The 20,671-nt window shown below is 39.6% G+C and overlaps 3 protein-coding genes across 4 annotated transcripts; 2 read left to right on the top strand and 1 right to left on the bottom strand.

Annotated features, from left to right (window-relative positions):
* Positions 1-207: 207 nt before the first annotated feature.
* yme1l1b (YME1-like 1b) lies at positions 208-9,825 on the top strand. Of its 2 annotated transcripts, none has more exons than XM_034887269.1 (18): positions 208-417; positions 1,044-1,175; positions 1,355-1,532; positions 1,898-1,987; positions 2,281-2,390; positions 3,668-3,818; positions 3,919-4,002; positions 4,488-4,661; positions 4,861-5,013; positions 5,156-5,288; positions 5,619-5,681; positions 5,892-6,004; positions 6,773-6,928; positions 7,115-7,266; positions 7,410-7,536; positions 7,652-7,725; positions 7,827-7,913; positions 8,008-9,825. In XM_034887269.1, exons 1-18 carry the CDS (start codon positions 385-387, stop codon positions 8,149-8,151), a joined length of 2,154 nt encoding a protein of 717 aa, XP_034743160.1. In that variant the 5' UTR covers positions 208-384; the 3' UTR covers positions 8,152-9,825. The 2 variants fall into 2 exon arrangements, with proteins under 2 accessions (XP_034743160.1, XP_034743161.1); XM_034887270.1 differs by having other exon boundaries at positions 4,509-4,661.
* Positions 9,826-10,138: 313 nt separating this feature from the next.
* Positions 10,139-13,777, bottom strand: LOC117953867 (patched domain-containing protein 3). The gene is made up of 4 exons (XM_034887276.1): positions 12,800-13,777; positions 12,589-12,710; positions 12,372-12,517; positions 10,139-11,753 (listed from the first exon to the last, which is right to left on the bottom strand). Exons 1-4 carry the CDS (start codon positions 13,616-13,618, stop codon positions 10,234-10,236), a joined length of 2,607 nt encoding a protein of 868 aa, XP_034743167.1. The 5' UTR covers positions 13,619-13,777; the 3' UTR covers positions 10,139-10,233.
* Positions 13,778-14,548: 771 nt separating this feature from the next.
* On the top strand, positions 14,549-19,861 carry LOC117953866 (ras-related protein Rab-18-like). The gene is made up of 7 exons (XM_034887275.1): positions 14,549-14,796; positions 15,194-15,249; positions 15,387-15,448; positions 16,245-16,317; positions 16,605-16,723; positions 17,598-17,664; positions 18,337-19,861. The coding sequence occupies exons 1-7, from the start codon at positions 14,729-14,731 to the stop codon at positions 18,507-18,509; spliced, it is 618 nt and encodes a 205-aa protein (XP_034743166.1). The 5' UTR covers positions 14,549-14,728; the 3' UTR covers positions 18,510-19,861.
* Positions 19,862-20,671: the final 810 nt, after the last annotated feature.

Consider the following 20,671-nt stretch of genomic DNA (forward strand, 5'->3'; position numbering starts at 1 on the left):
AAATCGAGGTGAAAAACTGATCTGGAAAATTTAAATGGTAATGTTATAGTTTATATATCACATTTATCACATTTTAGACTGTAAATTAGCTAAATAATATTTAAATTGTATATTTACTGACGCTAACGTCAGATAAACTGAAGATAGGCCAGAAAAAGACAGATTTTAACAAGGGTACAAAATGTAACACAACCATATGATCACAACCTTATTTTTTTAAACGGAGACGTCATATCCGGTGTGGACTACCACTGAACTTCGCAGTTTGACTTGCTATGTCTGCTACAGAAAGATGAAGTGAAAGAAATACGGACCTTTAACTCTAATGGGCAGTGGTATAACTTGTGTAGCTTAACTGCCGTTGTCTACTAGTTAGAATTAAAAATGTTTTCTTTGTCAATGACTGTCCAACCACAGGTAAGAAAGCAGGAAACATGAGGCCAAACTAACATTAGCTAGCATTGTTGTTGTTGTTTGGGTTCTAGCTAGTTGAGTTAAGCCTGCTAGCTAGCTAGCTAAATTAACCTTAGCCTGTCGGCAAGACTGCTGTTGACCTTTCGTTATCGTTTGATGATTTGAGATATATTTGCATTCAAGTCAGTTGACATTGTGTCAATATTGTTATATTTCCATTGACCCGTAACGTTGAATAAACAGAAATGTAAAACTGTGGGGAACCCTGAGGGTCCTAAGTTTCAGCTAGCGCTGTTCTGATGAGCGTTCAGTTTGTCCTTAGCTTCCAGATGGGAAGCTACGCCATTGAGCGATATATTTGACTAATTACTGGTGATTGCATGTGCTAATAAATCTGCAGTTCAACCAACTGTACTAGTGAAACGCGATAATCATCTGCATGCGGCTACTTTTCAGCTCGCTAATTTACTGTACCTGTGACTACCAACAGTCTCTATATGGCTAAGGGCTAACGTTACCTAACAACTAGGGTTTGTGATAGTAACGTTCATTGTAACATATATGACAGTCGTAAATCTTACATTTTCAAAACACTCATTCACTCAGTGTTTGCTTGCATGTGATCACAGGTGACTGTACCTCTAAGCCACCTCATCAATGTCCTCCACTCTATGAAAAGCTCAGTGGGAAGCAGCAGTGCCACCTGCAAATCAAAAAAACACAAGGAGAATGCCTCAGACTCAGAACTACACCGCACAGAGGTACATTTGTACGTTATTTCTCTTTCAGTTCAGAGACCGTGTGACGCTTGGCTTAGTTTTCAGTTAGTTTCATTCTCCTAAGTCCACTTGTTTAACAAAAACCTTTTTTCAGAATAACTTTGTTAGGAATATAAATCAAATGTCATACACTAAATTATATATAATCTGTATTTGTGCAGCCCATGTGGAACATGCGGGAGCTTGGATTATCAGACCTGGGAGCACAGCAGCTGGATGAGCTGGTGAACAGTGTGTTACCACGCTTGAGTCCGCGGGAGGCGCCACTTCCATTGGGTGGACAGACAGCCTGGCACACCTCACATCTTTCTACACACTCCTTTTTCTTCAATAAGCATGGTGAGAATGTACATCTTTGTTATAAAGAGGCCTCCCATTCTGTACCTTGAACCGCTTAAATAGGTGTGCCTGTGGCTGGTGCCCGTGACTGACCCCTTGCCATAACTCTTAAACAAATACAACATGCCAGGACCTCACAATCTGCAAGAAGTAAAAACAGTTGTTTCATTTTTCAAGTTTCATTTGAATGCATAGAATTCAGAGATTCTAGTTAGCGGAGGTGGTAAGCATCCATCCCGATATTCTGATGAATCCCATCTTTTTGATTAGCTTAGTTACTTGTTGACTGTTTTAACAAGCAACTAGGCCTCCACTAACACTTTTTTTTTAAGTATCTCAATAGTTAAACCTTGTCCTGTTCCCAGGCTTCTCATGTGGTGCAATGCCCATGTCTTATTCCAGACAGCACCTTTCACCTCTTCAGTCTGTCTGTACAGAGCTACAACACTGGCCAGGTAACTATGGATGTATGTAATAGTTTACTACTAAACCAAAGCTTTGCATTCACTTGTTACTATTTAATTGGTTTGTATGCTATTTGACAACACTATAAAAAGCGTTACGTAGACAATAACAAATATTCCACTTAATTGTCAATGGTGTCCTAGTTTTACATTGTGAATGTAAGGGTAACCATGTGTATATGTACGGTGTAATGCTTATGGGAATTTAGTAAAGTTATATGTTGTGTAAACATGGTTAGCTTTTTAATCTGTTTAAACAGCAAGTGCTTAATGTATATTTCAAGTGTGGGTCCCGAGCAGAGGCTTTAAAACTTTAAAGAGCAAAACCAGACGACTGCAGTCGGCCCCCGACAGCCCCCTGGAATCTGAAGGATTTACACCATCTTTTATGAAAGTAAGTACTTTGAGATGTTAACATGCTTAAGCAAAACCAGCTCTTTGTCATCTATTTGTGGGCAGTGTGTTTAGATTAAATTGTCTGGCTTTCCTCCGTGGCGCCAATGCATGCAGGACTATGGGGGTGGGGAGCATCGTTCATCTTAACACACTGCTTACACTGCTATGACACAGAGCTGGATTTGAAATCAGCAAAATATTTTTTCAGCATCTTGTGGATATATTTGTATGTGCTTGTTGTATTGAGAATCTGAATTTCCTGACCAGCAACAACATTTGACATCTGACAAGGGTATTGCACTTTTTGGAGTAAAATGCAAGGCCTGCTGAGATTTCAAGTTGAAAAATATTCAGCTCTTGAGTAGAAATGCATCCCATCACTGTAGTTTTTCTCTCTGCTGTCTAGTCAAATAGAAACGTATGTCTTCCATTGGATCTTCTGCACACAAGTTTGAGGAAAAGTTGTTAATTGGTGTTCTGCCTACCTGAGTCACCAAAAGGCCTATAATTGTGTGGCTTACATAGATAGTGTTTTATTTTTCTTACCATTTAGTTAGCTAACATTATCAATTATGCAGCAATGTTTGTAATTGACAGCAGCTGCCAACACAAAAGGGGCCTCCAGCTCTTCTGCCGGTTTAGGAATCTAAAAATAAAGGCAATGCAGATGCACCTTAAGTTTTTTTAGGCCTACAAAGCAGAGTGGGATGTAAATATGATATCTGGAAATTGATGGAGACAATTTCATAGATGACAGAATCCTATGTTTTTAGATCAAATGCATCTTTAGTCACACAGAGCACACACGGCAAAGCGGGAGAGACAGCCTTATACACAGAAACATGCACAGACAATCTTCTCACTGAACACTAAGATTAACAAACTTATTTGTACTGTTTGGCCTCACCTCTGGAAAACCTGTTGTCATTCACTTAATTATAATAACTTAAGAGTCGCACACTTTGGTGGTCTTTAACTTATGTTAGGCCCCCCCAGAGGTCACAGGTGAAGGTTACATGACTTGTTTTTTAGCTCTCCTTTGCACGGAACATAATAAATACACCTGGAGAATATTAGGTCCCATGACACACAATATCATAGTGTCATACCAAGGTGTTTCCCATAAGTCCTCACCACCCGGGCCCCTCATATCACCTTTTAGATGTGACGTGCAGTCCACACAACATTGAACAGTATATAAGATATATTTAAAAGCATACAGACTTAATTTCATCCTATCTGAATATTGCTGACCAATCTTACCTTGTGCTGCAGGGTTTCCTGACACGTGACAAGGGGGTTGAAGTTGAAAGTCTAGACAACCTGATTAAGATCAAGAACATACCTGATGGACAGCAGGATTCTTACAAGAGGGGCTTTGCTGAGGGTTTCCTGAAAGCCCAAGCCCTGACGCAACGCACACAAGGCAATGCAACAAACAAGCTTAAATTGAATCACACAATTGGTATTCCATTATTAATCATTAAACAGTACTGAAGTATAGTTTTCCTACTCCAACTGTTCAGACTCTCTCCGGAGGACTCGTCTAATCCTGCTGGCGCTGCTTCTGGTTGGACTCTATGGTATCTCCAAGACTCCCTTCATATCGGGTAAAGGCTCCTTTTCTACTCTAAAGCTACTTTCATGCATGCTGCATGTCATACATGAGATCACCTCCAATACGTTAACATTTTAAAATGTTAATGTTAATAATAAAGTTCAGCCTTTACCTGCTTAACTAATCTATGCACATAAAATAATTAACATATATTAACCCTTCAAAGAAAATAACTAAGTTTGGTATAACTGAGCCATTGCTCTTTACAGACAAATTGGTGTGTGTGTGTGTGTGTGTGTGTGTGTGTGTGTGTGTGTGTGTGTGTGTGTGTGTGTGTGTGTGTGTGTGTGTGTGTGTGTGTGTGTGTGTGTGTGTGTGTGTGTGTGTGTGTGTGTGTGTGTGTGTGTGTGTGTGTGTGTGTGTGTGTGTGTGTGTGTGTGTGTGTGTGTGTGTGTGTGTGTGTGTGTGTGTGTGTGTGTGTGTGTTAACCATGCCATGCAGTGTGATTTCGAACTTTAATCTAACCATATTTGATAGTACGGTTCCGAACCACATCAGGCCTGGACTCTGCAGTGGACCCTGTGCAGATGAAAAACGTGACATTTGAGCATGTCAAAGGGATAGAAGAAGCTAAGAACGAGCTGCAGGAAGTTGTGGAGTTCCTGAAAAACCCAAAGAAGTTCACAGTATTGGGAGGAAAGTTGCCAAAAGGTAGGGCCGACTTCCACAGTGCATTTTAAGATGTTTTAAAAGCTTTGTTTTTATAAATTCTGCACGGATGTTTATGAGTATGAGTATGATGACCGTTCAGCTGAGATGGTAGTTACACAACTACATTCAGAGATCTGTTTTTGTGTATCTCTCTCTCTCTCTCTCTCTCTCATTCTTCCTCCTCTTCTCTTTACTGTAGGGGTTTTACTGGTTGGCCCACCAGGAACCGGAAAGACTTTACTGGCCAGAGCTGTGGCAGGAGAGGCAGATGTGCCATTCTACTACGCCTCCGGGTCCGAATTTGATGAGATGTTTGTTGGAGTGGGAGCCAGCCGCATCAGGAACCTTTTCAGTAGGATTTCTTTTTTTCTTTTTCTTTTTCCTTCCTTAGAAACTTCTGCAGGGCTGCATGATTGCAGCAACATTACAATTGTCGTGCTTTACATTGTGGTACATATGTTTATTTTTTTATTTGTTGTACTGCTTATTTCTAGAGGAGGCTAAAGCCAATGCTCCCTGTGTGATCTTCATTGATGAACTGGACAGTGTGGGTGGGAAAAGGATCGAGTCTCCCATGCACCCTTACTCCAGACAGACTATTAACCAACTACTTGCTGAGATGGATGGGTAATCTCTCAAATTATCTGTTGCATATTTCACAGTTTAGGAGTTGTCATAATTCAGATTAAAGCAAATTTGGCAATACGTTGGGGTTGCCTTCAAACTGTCTTACAGACGGATTTGCAGCGTGGTCAAGAGTCTTTCATCATGTTAACTGCACACAGTACAGTTCAGTGTTGGTTGACAAAATAATAAGTGAAGTACTGCATTGTGGCTCAAATTATGAATTAGAATGTAAGAAAGATTGCTGTGGTGAGAGAATGTAACTGAAAGCAAGAGGAGAACTGCCGCATTGCAGACGCTGACTTGCATGTACCCTGTGATATTATTCTGTAGGTTTAAACCTAACGAAGGTGTGATCATCATTGGAGCAACCAACTTCCCGGAGGCTTTGGATAAGTATGTTTACCTCTCTCTCTTGTTGTAGCCTGTGAAAATGTCAGAGCTTACATGCACATTCATGTCAAGGTTTACAACCCTCAGAGACGCAGCTTTTCCTGTCAATAACTACAAATAGACTGAATATTGGCTGTTATTGATGCAGTGACACAGGGTGTATGCTGACACAGCTTCAGTATTTTACTAACCAGATGATCTTGTTTTTTTAAGTGCCCTGATCCGCCCAGGGCGTTTTGACATGCAGGTGACTGTCCCCAAACCAGATGTGAAAGGGCGCACAGAGATCCTCAACTGGTATCTGAAGAAGATTAAAATGGATCCAGGTGGGAGATCAACATCTGCTAAACAATGTTTTTGATAAAATGTTTTGTTATGGTCTATAATGTTTTTGACCACTGTAAGGCCGTGTTCAGACAGCCAGCGTCGGCTGTCAAACTGGTTTTTGAGCTATGGTTTGAGGCAGTGTGTGAAATCCCAAACAGTTAACGGGAAACACCACTGCCTTTTTCGCTGCCACAAGAAAGTTTTAAAACACTGTGAAGGTAAAAAAACAAAAAATCACAAGCACTAAACCGCCCCGGGAGTTTGTGTAATAACTGAATGTTTCCTGCAACAACAAATCACTCACTATGTTTTGCTCATCTCTTTTCTTTCCCTTGCTCCTGTGAAATAAAGTTGCCTTCAAGTGCGGTCAGAAACGTTGAGATCTATCAGCGATCTGACTGAACACAAATATAAAGCCTTGTGCTTCATTGGGGGGGTTAAAGAACACACAACCGGATGTCACATATGGGCAGTTTCATTGACACTCCCCCAGCCTCACAACCCTGTGGCAAATCATCAGATCCCTTTTTTTTTTTTTTTTTTTCTGAATGCATCGTAAGACAGAACCTACAGTTGTTTGAATACTTTGGTTTGGTGGTCCTCAAGCACTGCACACACTGGCGCGGCACACAGCACTGTTTTTCTTTTCCTTTTTTTAAATATGACATCGTAAGCTAAATGTTTGCTTTTTACTACCCCTGTCTAAGGCCTAGACTTACTTAGATTATCTGTGTGATCTTTGTTGCTGTTGTGTGTTATCTCTGCAGCTATTGAGGCAAACATTATTGCCCGGGGCACAGTGGGCTTCTCTGGCGCTGACCTGGAAAATCTGGTCAACCAGGCTGCCCTGAAGGCAGCAGTCGATGGAAAAGACATGGTCACCCTGAAAGAGCTGGAGTTTGCCAAAGACAAAATCCTCATGGGTGAGTAATAAGGGAGCTTTTTCAGTTGGTATAATGTGATCAATATTACTCCTAAGTTATCCTGATTGTTTGTGTGTTTTCATCGGACATGGCAAAAGCTTTCTAATAACAATTAGGGTCACTCGCAAAGTCATGTTGAGAATGAGGCAATAAAATAAATTCATTCATACTTCTTTTATCTTCAAGGCCCTGAGAGAAGGAGTGCAGTAATAGATGAGAAGAACAAGATCATCACAGCATACCATGAATCTGGCCATGCAATAGTAGCTTACTACACCAAAGATGCCATGTCTATCAACAAGGCTACTATCATGCCCAGAGGCCCCAGTCTAGGACACGTAAGGAAACGTTAATGGCTAAACTCTGCATATTATAATTTGACACAGAGTCTGCAGACAGTCATTCCATTTAACTTTGTTTACCTCTTATGCCCTTCATTTTTCGTTCCCTTTTTCCCATCCTCTCCAATGTCTCTTGTTAGGTATCCATGCTTCCAGAGAACGATCGCTGGAGTGAGACTCGCTCTCAGCTGCTGGCCCAGATGGACGTCAGTATGGGCGGCCGTGTAGCAGAGGAGATTATATTTGGCCATGAGTACATCACAACCGGTAAAAAAGTGTTCCTAAACATGTTTCAACGTCAAGTGTAGAATGTAGTAAGGTGTATAAAGGTGTTTGGCAGGCTAGAATGTGTAAATGCAACATGTCATTTCTTCCTCTCCAGGTGCATCAAGCGACTTTGATAGTGCCACAAAAATTGCTAAGATGATGGTGACCAGATTTGGAATGTGTGAAAAGGTAGGCTAACTTATGGGACTTACAAAGGGAAGGCTGGTCATAGTTTTTGCACTGCACATGCATAGCAGTCTATGTATATGTTTTGTCTTCCTGTCTTCCAGTTGGGTGTGATGACCTATACTGACATGACAGCCCAGAGCCCAGAGACACAAGCGGCGGTGGAGCATGAAGTCAGGGTGTTACTAAAGGTCTTTGTGATGTTTTAAACATTGAATTCAGCGATTGAACCAGCTCTTGCAAAACCTTTTTTTTTCTTACCATCTTTTCTTTTGCTGTCTCCAGGACTCTTATGAGCGTGCCAAAGTCCTGCTAAAGACTCATTCCAAAGAGCACAAAAACCTTGCAGATGCTCTGCTCATGTATGAGACACTGGATGCCAAAGAGATAAAGCTAGTCCTGGAGGGCAAGACCCTGGAGGCCAGTTGAAACTAGCAGGTACTGCAACATTTGGGGGTTAGCAATGGGGGGAGGGGGCAGATTCTAAGAGCTCAGGGGTCATTAAAGGAGGGATGGACTCCGTCCATGTCAGTGAATCAGAGAAGTATGAAGTGATGGCCTGCGCTCACAAAGACTCTTGACAAGCACTCAGATGGGACTATGTCATATCTTTACTCTGTACCCTTTGTGTCTCATCAATATTCCCAGATAAGTAGTAACTTTCCTTAAAAGTGCTGCTTGCCTCTATGTGGCACAAGCTCACTGTATGCGACAAAGGTTAACAGGTTATTTGCCTAATGTAAAGGATGTTACTCAGGTCATCTGTTGATGCGAGGAAATGATACATGAATGTAATTATGTACCTCAAACGTAGAAAGCATACTGGTAGGATTCCCTTTTTAATGTTAGTTGTTGGAAACTGAGTTGAAATGTGGTCAAATTCTGTAATTATTACTAGACTTTAAATCAATCTCAACTCCTATTTGTCAATTGTCTTCCAGGGTCCTTATCTGGTATTTGTCTTGTATATCTTCAAGGTCAGGCTACACTCTCGACTTCTATTTGTGGGCCTCTCAATTCGGCACCAAAAAATGTCGCAATCGGGTGCTGCACTTTGTCTTTTCACCTGATTCTTTGTATCTTGGATGATTGGAAGATCCTGTATATACATTCTCCTGACCCCCTCTGCATATGTCCCTGTTACTATTTTTAAAGGTGGCCTTCTTGGGAATGCACTATAGGTGTATTTTTGTTTTCCTTTTGAAAGGATGGAGTGTGGGAATTTAAACTGTAATGTCTCAGCACTTGTATGTGTATTGATTGAAAATGCACTTGTGCTCACTTCATTTATTTAATTTATTCTGTGTGTACAGACAACTGCTGCTTAACCTCAAAAAGCATGCAACAAGTACAAGCTGTGTTATGTAGCTATAGTAGTAGTCTTGAGTTCAGCTTCCAAAAAGCTGTAGTCAAAATATCAGGGTTTCTTGTAAACGCAAATGAGTTGAAATGCAAAAGACTCCATCTTTAGATTAATCTGACAAACAAGACAGGTTATTGTCCATTGGCGTCTCCTTTGTCGTTACATTAAAGCAGAATCATTTTGTCATATTTAGTGCTCTATATCTTTCTGTTTGAACACATTTTGCACATTGCAGTGGAAGACAGATTCCAATGTTCAGTGCTTACTGGCACAGCTCTGTGTGTAAAGAAAGTTTGAGCTGGAACAAGTCTAATTTTAAAGTGATGTCCTTGACTACAGGACATTTCTTCAACACAGATTGTGGGTAGAAACTTGCAGTTGTGCCTGTGTTAAAATGTTTAACGTCCCAATTTGTGGATTGTTACAGCAGCAGCAGTGTATGTAATCCGTATTTTAGCTTTTTGAGCATTTCATTTCCACTGTAGCTCGTATCAATCACCACCAGCAGGTGCATTTTTAGCGTGACCCTTTTCAGTTAGTTTTCTTGGCTTAAATTTGAGACACTATCTAGCTGTGTGTATATAGGATTGGGTTGTAACATTGTATATAGATGTAATGCTTTTAGCCTGGAACATTGAATGGCTGTCTGCTGTTGATTTACAAATCGCTTGTACAATGTGATCACAATGGTTAATGAATGTTACTGCAGCTGAGATCAATAAAATGAAGCCTAAATAAAATCTTGTGTACTTAAAATTTATTTTTTTCACAAAACATAAAATGCACATACCTTAGTAACAAATTAGACAAAATGCACAAGGTTTACACCTTCAGATATGTCAAAACATAATACATTAGGAATTAGAGAATAAGAATTCTCTGTCCATTAGTATGACACAGGAAAAAAATCACAAAATAAGTATTAAAGTCAAACGGAAATTAATTTTTTCCCTAAATTAAAATATACATCCTTTTCATGTGTTTTAATGTGTACTTATTTGGTCAAGATTGTAATTAATATGCATGTGACCTTTTGAAAAATAGCTTCAGTATCATTGTAGATTATATTTCTTTACACACAAACTGTGAAGATTTCAAATTTCAGTTTGCCTTTAAAAAAGGTAATTTATAAACTGGACAACCCTACTTTAACACCACTTCCCACAGGCTCCAAACAGAGTCAGAAACACTGGAATGAACACTAAGCCATGGAGCATCCCAAATGTAATCACAAGAAAAACAATCTTAAAGAATGTCCTAAAGATGTAACTCTCTGACACGGACAGCACCGCCACTCCCAAAATAGTTGACAGTGCTCCTTGGAGTATCGGATAGCCTAGATGGGCCAATGCATTCATGGCTTTCTTATTCACATCGCTCTGGGAGCTGGAGACAAAAGAGTAAGAAATGTGTGCTGAGAAGTCCACAGAAAAACCAATGCACATGAGCAGATTGATCATAGAGATGGAGTCCAAGTTTACACCCCATAGCGCCATGAACCCTGTCACACCAACAATGACTGAACAAATTGCAAAGGCCACCCACAGGGAACAAAGAGGGTTGGGTATCAGGATGAGTGAGACGACCAGCATCACGATCACAGCCACCAGGATGGTTTGAATGGTGGTGTCCATAATGACGGTGTACTGGTCAAAGTAGATGAAAGCAGGGTGGTACACCAGTAGCTCTACTGGACATTCCTCTGCTGTTTTCCTGAGTCCAGTCATCATGTCCTTTGTTGGGACTTTGTTGAGTGTCTGAATAAAAAAGCGAGAGGCCTGAATCTTATTGTCTGCAGTGAAGTTGATGTCTTGTTTGAACATGGGCTTGAGTTCTAAGAAACGTCGCAGATATGTTTGGAATGTCTCTTGAGAACTTATATTGAGATTGGATGCTTTTACATGTTGTTGAAAGGAAAGAAACCAGGCTAAAGTGCCATTGACATAATTCAAACTCTCAAAATTTGAAATGCATGAGAGCAGATGCTTTTGTTCATCCTCATCCCAGTATGGGAAGGGCTGCTTCACTGCTACCATCACGTTACAGCTGTATTCAGAGAAGTGCTGCCTTTGATTGTTGTAGTAATCAATGATGTAGGAATCATCCAAAGCCAGATTCCTGATATCAAGTCCTTCCTTTAACATAAAACAACCATAGATGCCTACAGCCAGATAGCCTGCATAAATGAAAAATACAAAAGCTTTCATCAATTTGTGGGTCAGCATTGGGCCATAGAAGCGCTCAAACATGTAACTCATTGGGTCAGTTTCCTCTTTTTCTGTCATTCGATCGTAGCTCCCCCCAACACAGCATATACTAAGACCTTTGGAATTCCTGGATGGAAGGTCTTCTGGAATCTTGGCACAGGTGAACCAGTGCTTGTTCTCTGCTTCTCTCTGTCCGTTCAAAGCCATGCATGCCCCCAGGAAGGTGATGCTGTACAGATAACAGAAGCAAATAGAAATCCCTGCGTACAGGCAGAAGGAGCGGACTGAACCAAAGGGCGAGCAGCAGCCCAGTAAAAGAGCAAGAGCGTTGGTCAGGGAGGTGATGGAGATAGAGACGGCAGCATCCTTGTAGGTGTCGGCCAGCCGGGCGGGGACGCTGTCCAGAACACGGGTCCTCTGCCAGCAAGAGATCATGATAAACATATCATCCAGTCCAATACCTTTAGGTTAAAAAGTCAGAAAAGAAAGAGATTTTCAAAAGGGGAAATGGGACTCTGTTTTGTGTTCAACGTTAACTGAGGTGGGTCCTTATCTCGTGACTTTGTCAGTTTAACGGGCCTTTGTCAGATCTACGTCTTTCTGCATACTACGTTGCATCTTCAAAAGCAGGCTATGTTGTCATGTTTATTTTTTGTCTGTTCCAGGCATTCATTGGCTTCCATAAATTTACGTTGATCATGGCAATCAATTAACAGTCTCTCAAAGTTGATTTGTGTAATCCCTCATTGTGCACATTATGTATGCATTACGTTTGTTCTTTGGGGGCCCAACAGCAAATGTTTGGCCAGGGGCCCCCTATCTGCTTAATCCAGCGATGAGAATGTGATATGAAATGAAAATGTATATTATCAGAAGTCAGGATTGTGATACATGGACATGTCTTTTGACAACACATCTGGTCTTATAATGGACTAAAAACTATTATATGCCATGTAATGTTAATGCACATTTTATTTTTTAGATCATCGGGAAATAATATTGTTTTATGACTACTTTCTAACTTTGATTCAGCCTTAGACAGTGGTACTTTATAGACCCGAATGTTCAAAAGAACCTACCTAATATCATGAAAGGACAGGAGGCAACTGTCATGACAAAAGGTTGATCCAGCAGCAACAGCACACCAAAACCGCTCAGGACTGCCAGACCTGTGGACAACACCCCACAGGATGCCACCCACACCTTTGTCCTCACATTGTCCAACCTAAAAGATAATCAGAAATCAAAAACTGCAATACATCCTAGGGTCTATGGTTCAGCAGATGTTTTACCAACCTCCAACATGATATGATCGAAAATGTGATGGCAATGGCGTAGGTGATGGAGAATAAGTGGACGATGGAAGCTGGTGATTTTTTAAATTCCCATTGCATTGACATGGAGGTGGAATATGACACCTAGAAAGAGTATCAAGCCATTTAACAGAAGCCACTTAATTAAAAAGCAAAAAGATAATCATTCAAAAACTCTGGTATGTTTTGCTTACCTGAATGGAAGTTGATGATACATTTGAGACCAAATGAATAAAGCTTTCTAACCAAAGGTCAGTCTTTGCTTTGTTGTCCTCATCTAAATAGTAATGGAGCTGTATGGCTTTAGCACTTTCAACTACTGAACTCTCCTTGGACATTTTCACACTCCCCAAATTTAAATATAAAGGAATGCTCCTAGAATTAGAGTAATACCACGGAAACGTCAAATTGATTTTGTCTATGTTGTTGGCACTGTATTCAACAATATCTAAAATGTAATTAGAGGTGCAGCATCCCATCACCTCAGCACAGACATCCACATATTGAAATGACTGCACTACCATATTTTTAACTTTAAAGTCTAAGTCTAGGATGTCCTGAAACGACTCCACAGTTAGAATGTTCCTGTCACTTGTAGCTATGAGAGTTGCATAATTCCCATCTGTGCTCAGTCGTAAACGTGAAAACATGGAAACATTTCCTGGAAAAATTTCTTGGATGTATTTCCTCTCCAGTTTGGCTTGTCCGTTGACGGGTGTGAACTGCTCTTCAATATCGTCTGACATTCGGTCCTTGAGAAGCAAAAATCCGCTCCCCAGACTTCCCGAGAGAATGAGGGGGATGATCAAGAACCACCAGGGATGAGATCCAATAAAATGACCCACCATTTCAAAGCAGATGCGTAATAGTCTCTCTATGCAATCCGTGCGTATTCTGCCCATAGCTGTGAAAATGTGCTCTCTTAAAATCCGAGTTTCTGGTTGCAATTTGGTACAAAACCTTTTTGGGTGAAATATAAAAGAGCCGCTCTTTTCCCCAGAAATTTCAAACATTAGTGAGGGCCTTGAGTGTTTACAACCAGCTGTATTTATTGGGCTGCAGACTCTTCTTAGCTCCTTCCAAGAGATGAGATTAGCATAATAACAGGGTTGGCCCACTCAGTGAGGAACAGAGGCTGATGAGGTTTGAGGAAAGACTCAGTCAAAGAGCCTAGTCAAAGAGAACAGGTGGTGTAGTATGGCTCACTGGTTCCATTACAATACTTACTGTTAGTTAGTACTGTTAGTGGTTTTCAATTGCCTAACCCCCAGGTAATTCCTTCTCATGGCTGAGGTAACATTAAACCTTTGGGCCCTTGAAGATTGATGGATGTTTCAAAGGCACAGAACAAAGAGTTATTATAATGGCGATCTTTATTTACTTTTTCTACCTGCCAATTGACAATCATTGAACTCATCTAATCCCTCATCCACTTCTGCTCCAGGGTAACCGGCCAACATCAGCAAAAGAATATGTGGCTTTGTTTAAAACATACAAACCATGAACACAAAACCACATTTTGTTAAGTAATTTAGTATCCAAAACACAGTGAACGAAAGAGCAGAAACATAAAAAAGCTGTATATGTTGCAGAACTTACTTCTTACAAATTCAGAATATTCCCTCCTGTAAATTAATTTTTTTTTTTTTTATCATTGTAAAATTTGAATGCTAACATTATCATTTAATACTTTAAAACTCCATACTTTTACCTCTAAACGGTCGTATGACTTTTGACATTTTGTAAATTGTTTTGTAGGCTTTTTTTTGTTCTTCATGAAATTAAACGTAGCTAATTTAACTCAACAAAACTTTAATTACATTAATGTACACGCAGGAAAAGTTCAGAAACAAAGCTACCCAACCAATCTACAAGAATACAATAATGACGTAGGCTACCTATAAGTAACATTCATTTTTATTTTCCATTTAATTTCGTCATATTTTCAGACCTCGTCCACCTCCGTTACGTCATGCGTCCAAGGCTGGGCGGAAGTTGCGTGCTCAGTAGGCTGTCATCTGTTTTTGGAGCTGCTACAGTAGCCGCCTGATGCCCTAAAAAACAAGTGAAAATCACATATAAAAGCGCCCCCAAGTGCGAGTCAAACTAGCTCATATAGGAATATGGATGACGACGTGCTGACGACTCTGAAGCTGTTGATAATTGGCGAAAGTGGAGTCGGAAAGTCCAGGTTTGTCTCTGTTAGTAGCGAGGCTAACGTTAGCTAGCCTGTTGTGAATGTTGACATTCTTTTTGTTATGTACATGTATTCCCTACTGCTCAGCAGCTGTTGCTACAGCTAGCTGCTAGTGTTGTTGTCCTTATTCTGCCAATTTGGGCCAAATACTTAGCTACTGTTGACAATTAGGTGACATATTACTTCAACATTACAAACAAACTTTTCACCGGTATGTCGTTTGTTGATAAGAGATTAGACTGCTTACCTAATTGTAACCATTACAGCTGTATAGCTGTTGTGTTCTTCCTGTAACTGAGGAAAATCCTTATAGAGCTTGTCGTGATCTCACAAAAGCCTATTGTGCTGTATGCCCTGCTTATTTCCATGTTATCTTTATTCCTCCTAACAGTCTCCTGCTGAGGTTCACAGAAGATACCTTTGACCCAGAGCAATCAGCGACAATAGGTTTTAACTTATACACATACACAGATGTACATAAACACATACACAGAAGTATGGAAACTGCTAAAATGCTCAAAACAGGCTATTTAAAGCCTTTTCTCTTTTTTTTCTCTGTCTCTCTTTCTCTAATGGCTGACCAGGTGTGGATTTCAAAGTAAAGACAGTCGCAATAGATGGGAACAAAGCAAAGCTCGCCATATGGGTAAGAATGAAGTCATTAAGCCATACTTTGTTGTCAGGAAAAACATTAGGAACTACAGGGCTTGTCCACAAGATGGCGACATTGTACAGCTATAACCCTAAAAACAAAACAGATTTAACTTTCTTTGACGAGACACAAAGTCCTAGCTTCCAATAAAAACACACCATACACAGTGAGGCCATAACCTTAGGCCAAAACACTATAATCTCCCATAGACTTTATTATTTGTTTTCTTAGCAGAAATGTGCATGTGCTGGAGGATGCCAGAGGGCTCAAAATACTTTATGAGGAAGAGGACAGCACTTTGTGAAGTCTCATGTAACATGGGCAGAGGCAGGTACAAGGCTCATATTGCATGTAGTTCATCACAACCAGGCATTCCTTATTTTTAAATATAATATTTGCATATATTTTATATTGTTAATATTGTTATATTGTCAATCTAATTAAATGAAAACAAAATCAATAAAAGCACATTTACAAAGAAAAAAAGCTACACAACTCTGTAAATTAGATGCTGCTAGCGCTTCAGTGTTATGTTTTTGTGGTTATTTTTTAATGGTCACTCCTGTTTTTAACATTAGAATTATGAATAATTCCCTTTAGAAACGGCTTCAGCAAAAAGTCTGTCAAAAGTTGTCAAGCAATGGCCAATTTCACAGATCTTGCAGACTTATCAGGAACACATGTCAAAGTCAGAGTCCGTGAGTGTGGTTATGCTGGCTAATGTACCTTAAAATTGTGGTGTCATGTAGTCTTTTGCTTCCATTCATCTTAAGTTTCTTTACTTTTCTAGGACACGGCCGGACAGGAAAGGTTTCGCACTCTGACACCCAGCTACTACCGCGGTGCACAGGGAGTCATACTTGGTAAACAGTGATGCTTTTAAAACACAAAAACAACAACAAAAACATCTGGCCTAGAGACAATTTTCACTTTCCTATAAAAAAAAAAAAAAATGAATCCACTCTCCACACGTTTTTGTTGCACTTTCTTTACACATGATACTGCAAGTTACTTTGGATAAAAACTGCAAATCTACAGCTGTCAGATAACTGCAGTGTCCTGTTAAAATTGTTATTACTAACAGAAATATGTTAGTACAATTGTAGCAAATATATCTAACTCATTTTCTCTTTCTGCATGGTTTTGACAGTATATGATGTCACAAAGCGCGAGACTTTTACCAAGCTTGACAACTGGCTGAATGAACTGGAAACCTACACAACACGCAACGACATCGTAAAGATGCTGGTTGGGAACAAAATTGATCAGGTGAGTCTGTCACTCTTTCCAGTTTTCCAGCTATTGGTGTTGCTTTAGCTTGCATGGGACATTATATTTCATCTTTTACCATGCGTATTCCACAAAGAGAAAATTACATAGGATGTCTATTTTGCAGCGGTGTCAAAAGTATTCACATTCATTACTCCGGTAGAAGTATATCTACTAGGGTTTAAAAAGACTTCTCTAGAAGTATCAACTCAAGCTTTTTACTCCAGTAAAAGTACTGGTTTCAAAACTACTTAAAGTATAAAAGTAATGTAAGGGAGTGAAAAAATGCCATTAAGGACAAAAGCTTAGTGCACTACCCCACCTCCACAATGACTATAATGTAAAAATATTAATGTTGAAAAATTTGGGATGCACCTGTTTTTATGCCCATTGAAAATGAACACATTTTAATACAATGCAAATAGAATAAAGAATCATATATATGTACTACTGACTGAGCTTTAACATGTGTTTCATGGAGCGGAAGATATGATGACTTGATCCCTATAAGTATTGTAATGGTGCAAAAAGTCAAACTTCATAGGAAGTTTATCAATATCCCGTATTGGAATGTAAATGTACATCCAAATGAATGGCGGACAGTGTGATTTATCTGGATAGTTTTTTGTTTTGTTTCAACAATGACAATCCGGTATCAAAACAAGCTGAAGTAAAATAGGGGTGACGAGGCTATTTAAAAAAATGTAAGAAGTAGAAAGTTCAGATAATTGTGGGAAAATGTAAGGAGTAGAAGTAAAAAGTCTGCTTTAAAATAATTACTCCACTAAAGTAAAGATACCCCAGATTTCTACTTCAGTAAGGTAACCAAGTATTTGTACTTTGTTACTTGATACTTGTGCTATTTTGTTTTCAGGACGACCATGAAGTGGACAGAAATGAGGGGCTGAAATTTGCTAGGAAACACTCCATGCTTTTTATTGGTAAGTTACCTTGTTAGAGTAAAAATCCGACATGGTCATTTAAACTCTCAGAGCCATAACTTGTAAACTTACTGTATAAGCATTGCAGCTTACCATGCTGTACTTAAAGATCAGACCTGCAACGACATCACTTAGTAAATCGTACATTTACTTTGGGTTTGTTGCGTGGTTTATACTGCTTTGGCATTTCGGAGTCTCACGCGCTGAAAGATGCAGCCACTCCAGCAGAACTGCATTATGATTACAATCTAGCGGGCTTTCATTTATCGCATCCATGTCTACACATGTTCCTGATTCTCATCTACAATCTGCCTCACTCTGGGAAATTACGTTAACATTTCTGTGGAGTTTCCATTTCAGAAAGGCTAAATTAAGGGGTTTTGAAAAGGGTTGGACAAGAAGATGTCATCGATTTAATCCACTGTGAGGATGTCTTCATCCCACTGGATGTCTCTGGCTTCTTAAATAAAGTCATTCCTTACTTTATATGTCATGTTTGTCAACACATTGATATTTTGAAATCCCTATAATTAGTTTTCCTATATTGTAAAAAAGAAAGCTGTTTTGGATTTTAGAGCGGACGTGTAGGCTTTTCTTCTTCTTAACATTAGAAAGTGTTCTACCAGTTTGGCTGATCCCACAAATCTTGGTAACCCTCTTCCCTTTGTACAGAGGCCAGTGCAAAGACCAAAGATGGAGTCCAGTGTGCCTTTGAGGAGCTTGTGGAGAAGATCCTCCAGACTCCGGGGCTTTGGGAGAGTGAAAACCAGGGTCAGAGGGTCCGTCTGGGGGAGCAGGAGCAGGGCAGTGGCAGGGCATGTGGAGGATACTGTTCCATACCCTGAACCTGAACCAAAAGAAAAAGCAACCACCTGATAGGAAAGACTACGGACCAGAAACTGAGAGAAAGAGAGGGAACTGGATGGGTTTATTGTTGGAGTAGTTCTTTAAGTCGAAAGGACTTAGCTGTTTGCACACCTACTTTTCAAACATCTGTCACTACTCTCTGTTTAAAACATGAATGAAAGGATCATACAAAAATTGCTTCTTACATAAGGAAGTATAGTGTTTTAAATTGACATAACCATGCCAAGTACATCATACGAGTACACGTCTGGTTTGAATTTAGCTTATTTGCAGCAGTGATTCTGCTGTACATCATGGCATCATGTTAATAGCATAGTGCCTATTATATGAACCAATTTGTAGGTTACAGTACATAGCTTGTCAAATTCTACCCCAAATAACCTATTATAATCAATACAGATGTCCCCTCAAGTTCCCAGCTTATGCTTTGGGAGCTGTAAATGTCAACTTCTATGTAGCTGCAAAGTAAATGTTCATCAAGTTCTTCTATAACACATCACTTGGATTGAGGATAGTGGCGGAAGAGCCTAGTTGTTGGAATGTGAGTGATCTGTCATTATGCACCACAACACTGTGAAAGCTCCCAAATAAGACATGTCCCAATGGACCCCAGTTACTGACACCAGTTCATTGTTTACTGTTAATGCAATTATTATTCGCCTGAGGGTGATTTCCATCACAATTCAGTGCTTTAAAATAAACATATTTCCTGTTTTTGTTTGTTTTTCCTCTTTTGCATGGAAATATGCAAGATAAGTAACCATCTTTTGTCTTTTAGGTTTTCCTACAACCAAACCTGTCTTTGTCTTTTCATGTCTGATCAGGACCATAACTTTCACACTAAAAGTGTATAATTTACAGTAACATGAGCTCTCTCAATATAATATGCTCTTTTAGACACTTGAGTTCACAGCTTTGATCTGATCTGGCAAAATGGCAAGCTTTTTTTAAAGGTTTAAACGCTTGTTTTCTCCTCATTTATTTAGCCATATCTGTGTGGTGCTGTGGGCCATATAATGTCCCACTGACTTATTGAAGGCATTACTCACACATCTATAGTATGAGAGCATTCCTAAGAGCTTTGTTCCTTCCTTCCGCTCTAAAGTATAGTATGGATTTGATGTATCGTTGCTATTTGTTTGAATTCTTTTTTTCTTGTTTAAAATCATGTTGACCTTGCTGTACTTTTTCCTGTTGCATTTGCTGTGCGCCTGTTATGATTTAAATAAGCAATATGTTAAATTAATATCTGCCTTAAAATTGAATGACATGTTCTTGAGTGGTCCAGTAACGCTCATTTCAAACTGAAATAAATGATAACCTTAAGAGATGCCGTCACTCAAGACTAATTATTGTTTAATTGCCATTTGAGAACTGCCATTACATTTCCGTGTGTAGAAGCCCATCTAATCAAAAGCAGGCTTACAGTGGAAACCGGACTGAGTTGCTCTTTCCATAAAACTTTGTTGATGACTAGCCTGTCGTACATGCAAGACTGAAAACATTCTTTGCACAAAATGTCAAAAAACAGACCAAAACCGGGAGTGGAAAAGTCCTGTTAATCATGTTTTGTAAAATAGCCCCGGAGGACTGAGTGTGATTACAAGCTTATGTTTGGTGTCAGGATGTCCCCAGATGGAAGACGCTCACCACAAGTCTCTATCAGATGTTCTCCTGTGGCTTATTGTGTTCTCCATTTTTCCAATAACATAAGTTTTTGGCAGTTGATTGAGGTCAAAAAATTCCTGAGATCTCATTTGGTGTTTAATGCTTAACATCAAAAACAGAGGACAGTCGTGTTTCTCACCTCTCATGACGATGTTAGCTGTTTGGGATTTTGTTTCTAAGACAGACATTCCGTTGTACTTGTAAACAGCTTATCTTATATTTCTTTACAATGCTTTCACAATTTCAGCAGGAACTTATCCAAAATCCTGAACCTGCATTAACTGACCTTAAGGCCTTTTGGGGACAGTGGAAACTTCAGAGGTCACTTTTTAAATTTGCGTTCACTTTTTCAGTTCGTATAAGAAGCTGTTAGCTATAGAAGCCTTACACATACTGTAAGGTTAGAACATGGAGCAACATTAGCATTCATTTGGAATTGCATTTATGGTGACCTGACAAATGTAAGTGCAAT

Source organism: Etheostoma cragini, chromosome 12 (assembly GCF_013103735.1).
Source record: "Etheostoma cragini isolate CJK2018 chromosome 12, CSU_Ecrag_1.0, whole genome shotgun sequence".
Classification (NCBI taxonomy): domain Eukaryota; kingdom Metazoa; phylum Chordata; class Actinopteri; order Perciformes; family Percidae; genus Etheostoma; species Etheostoma cragini.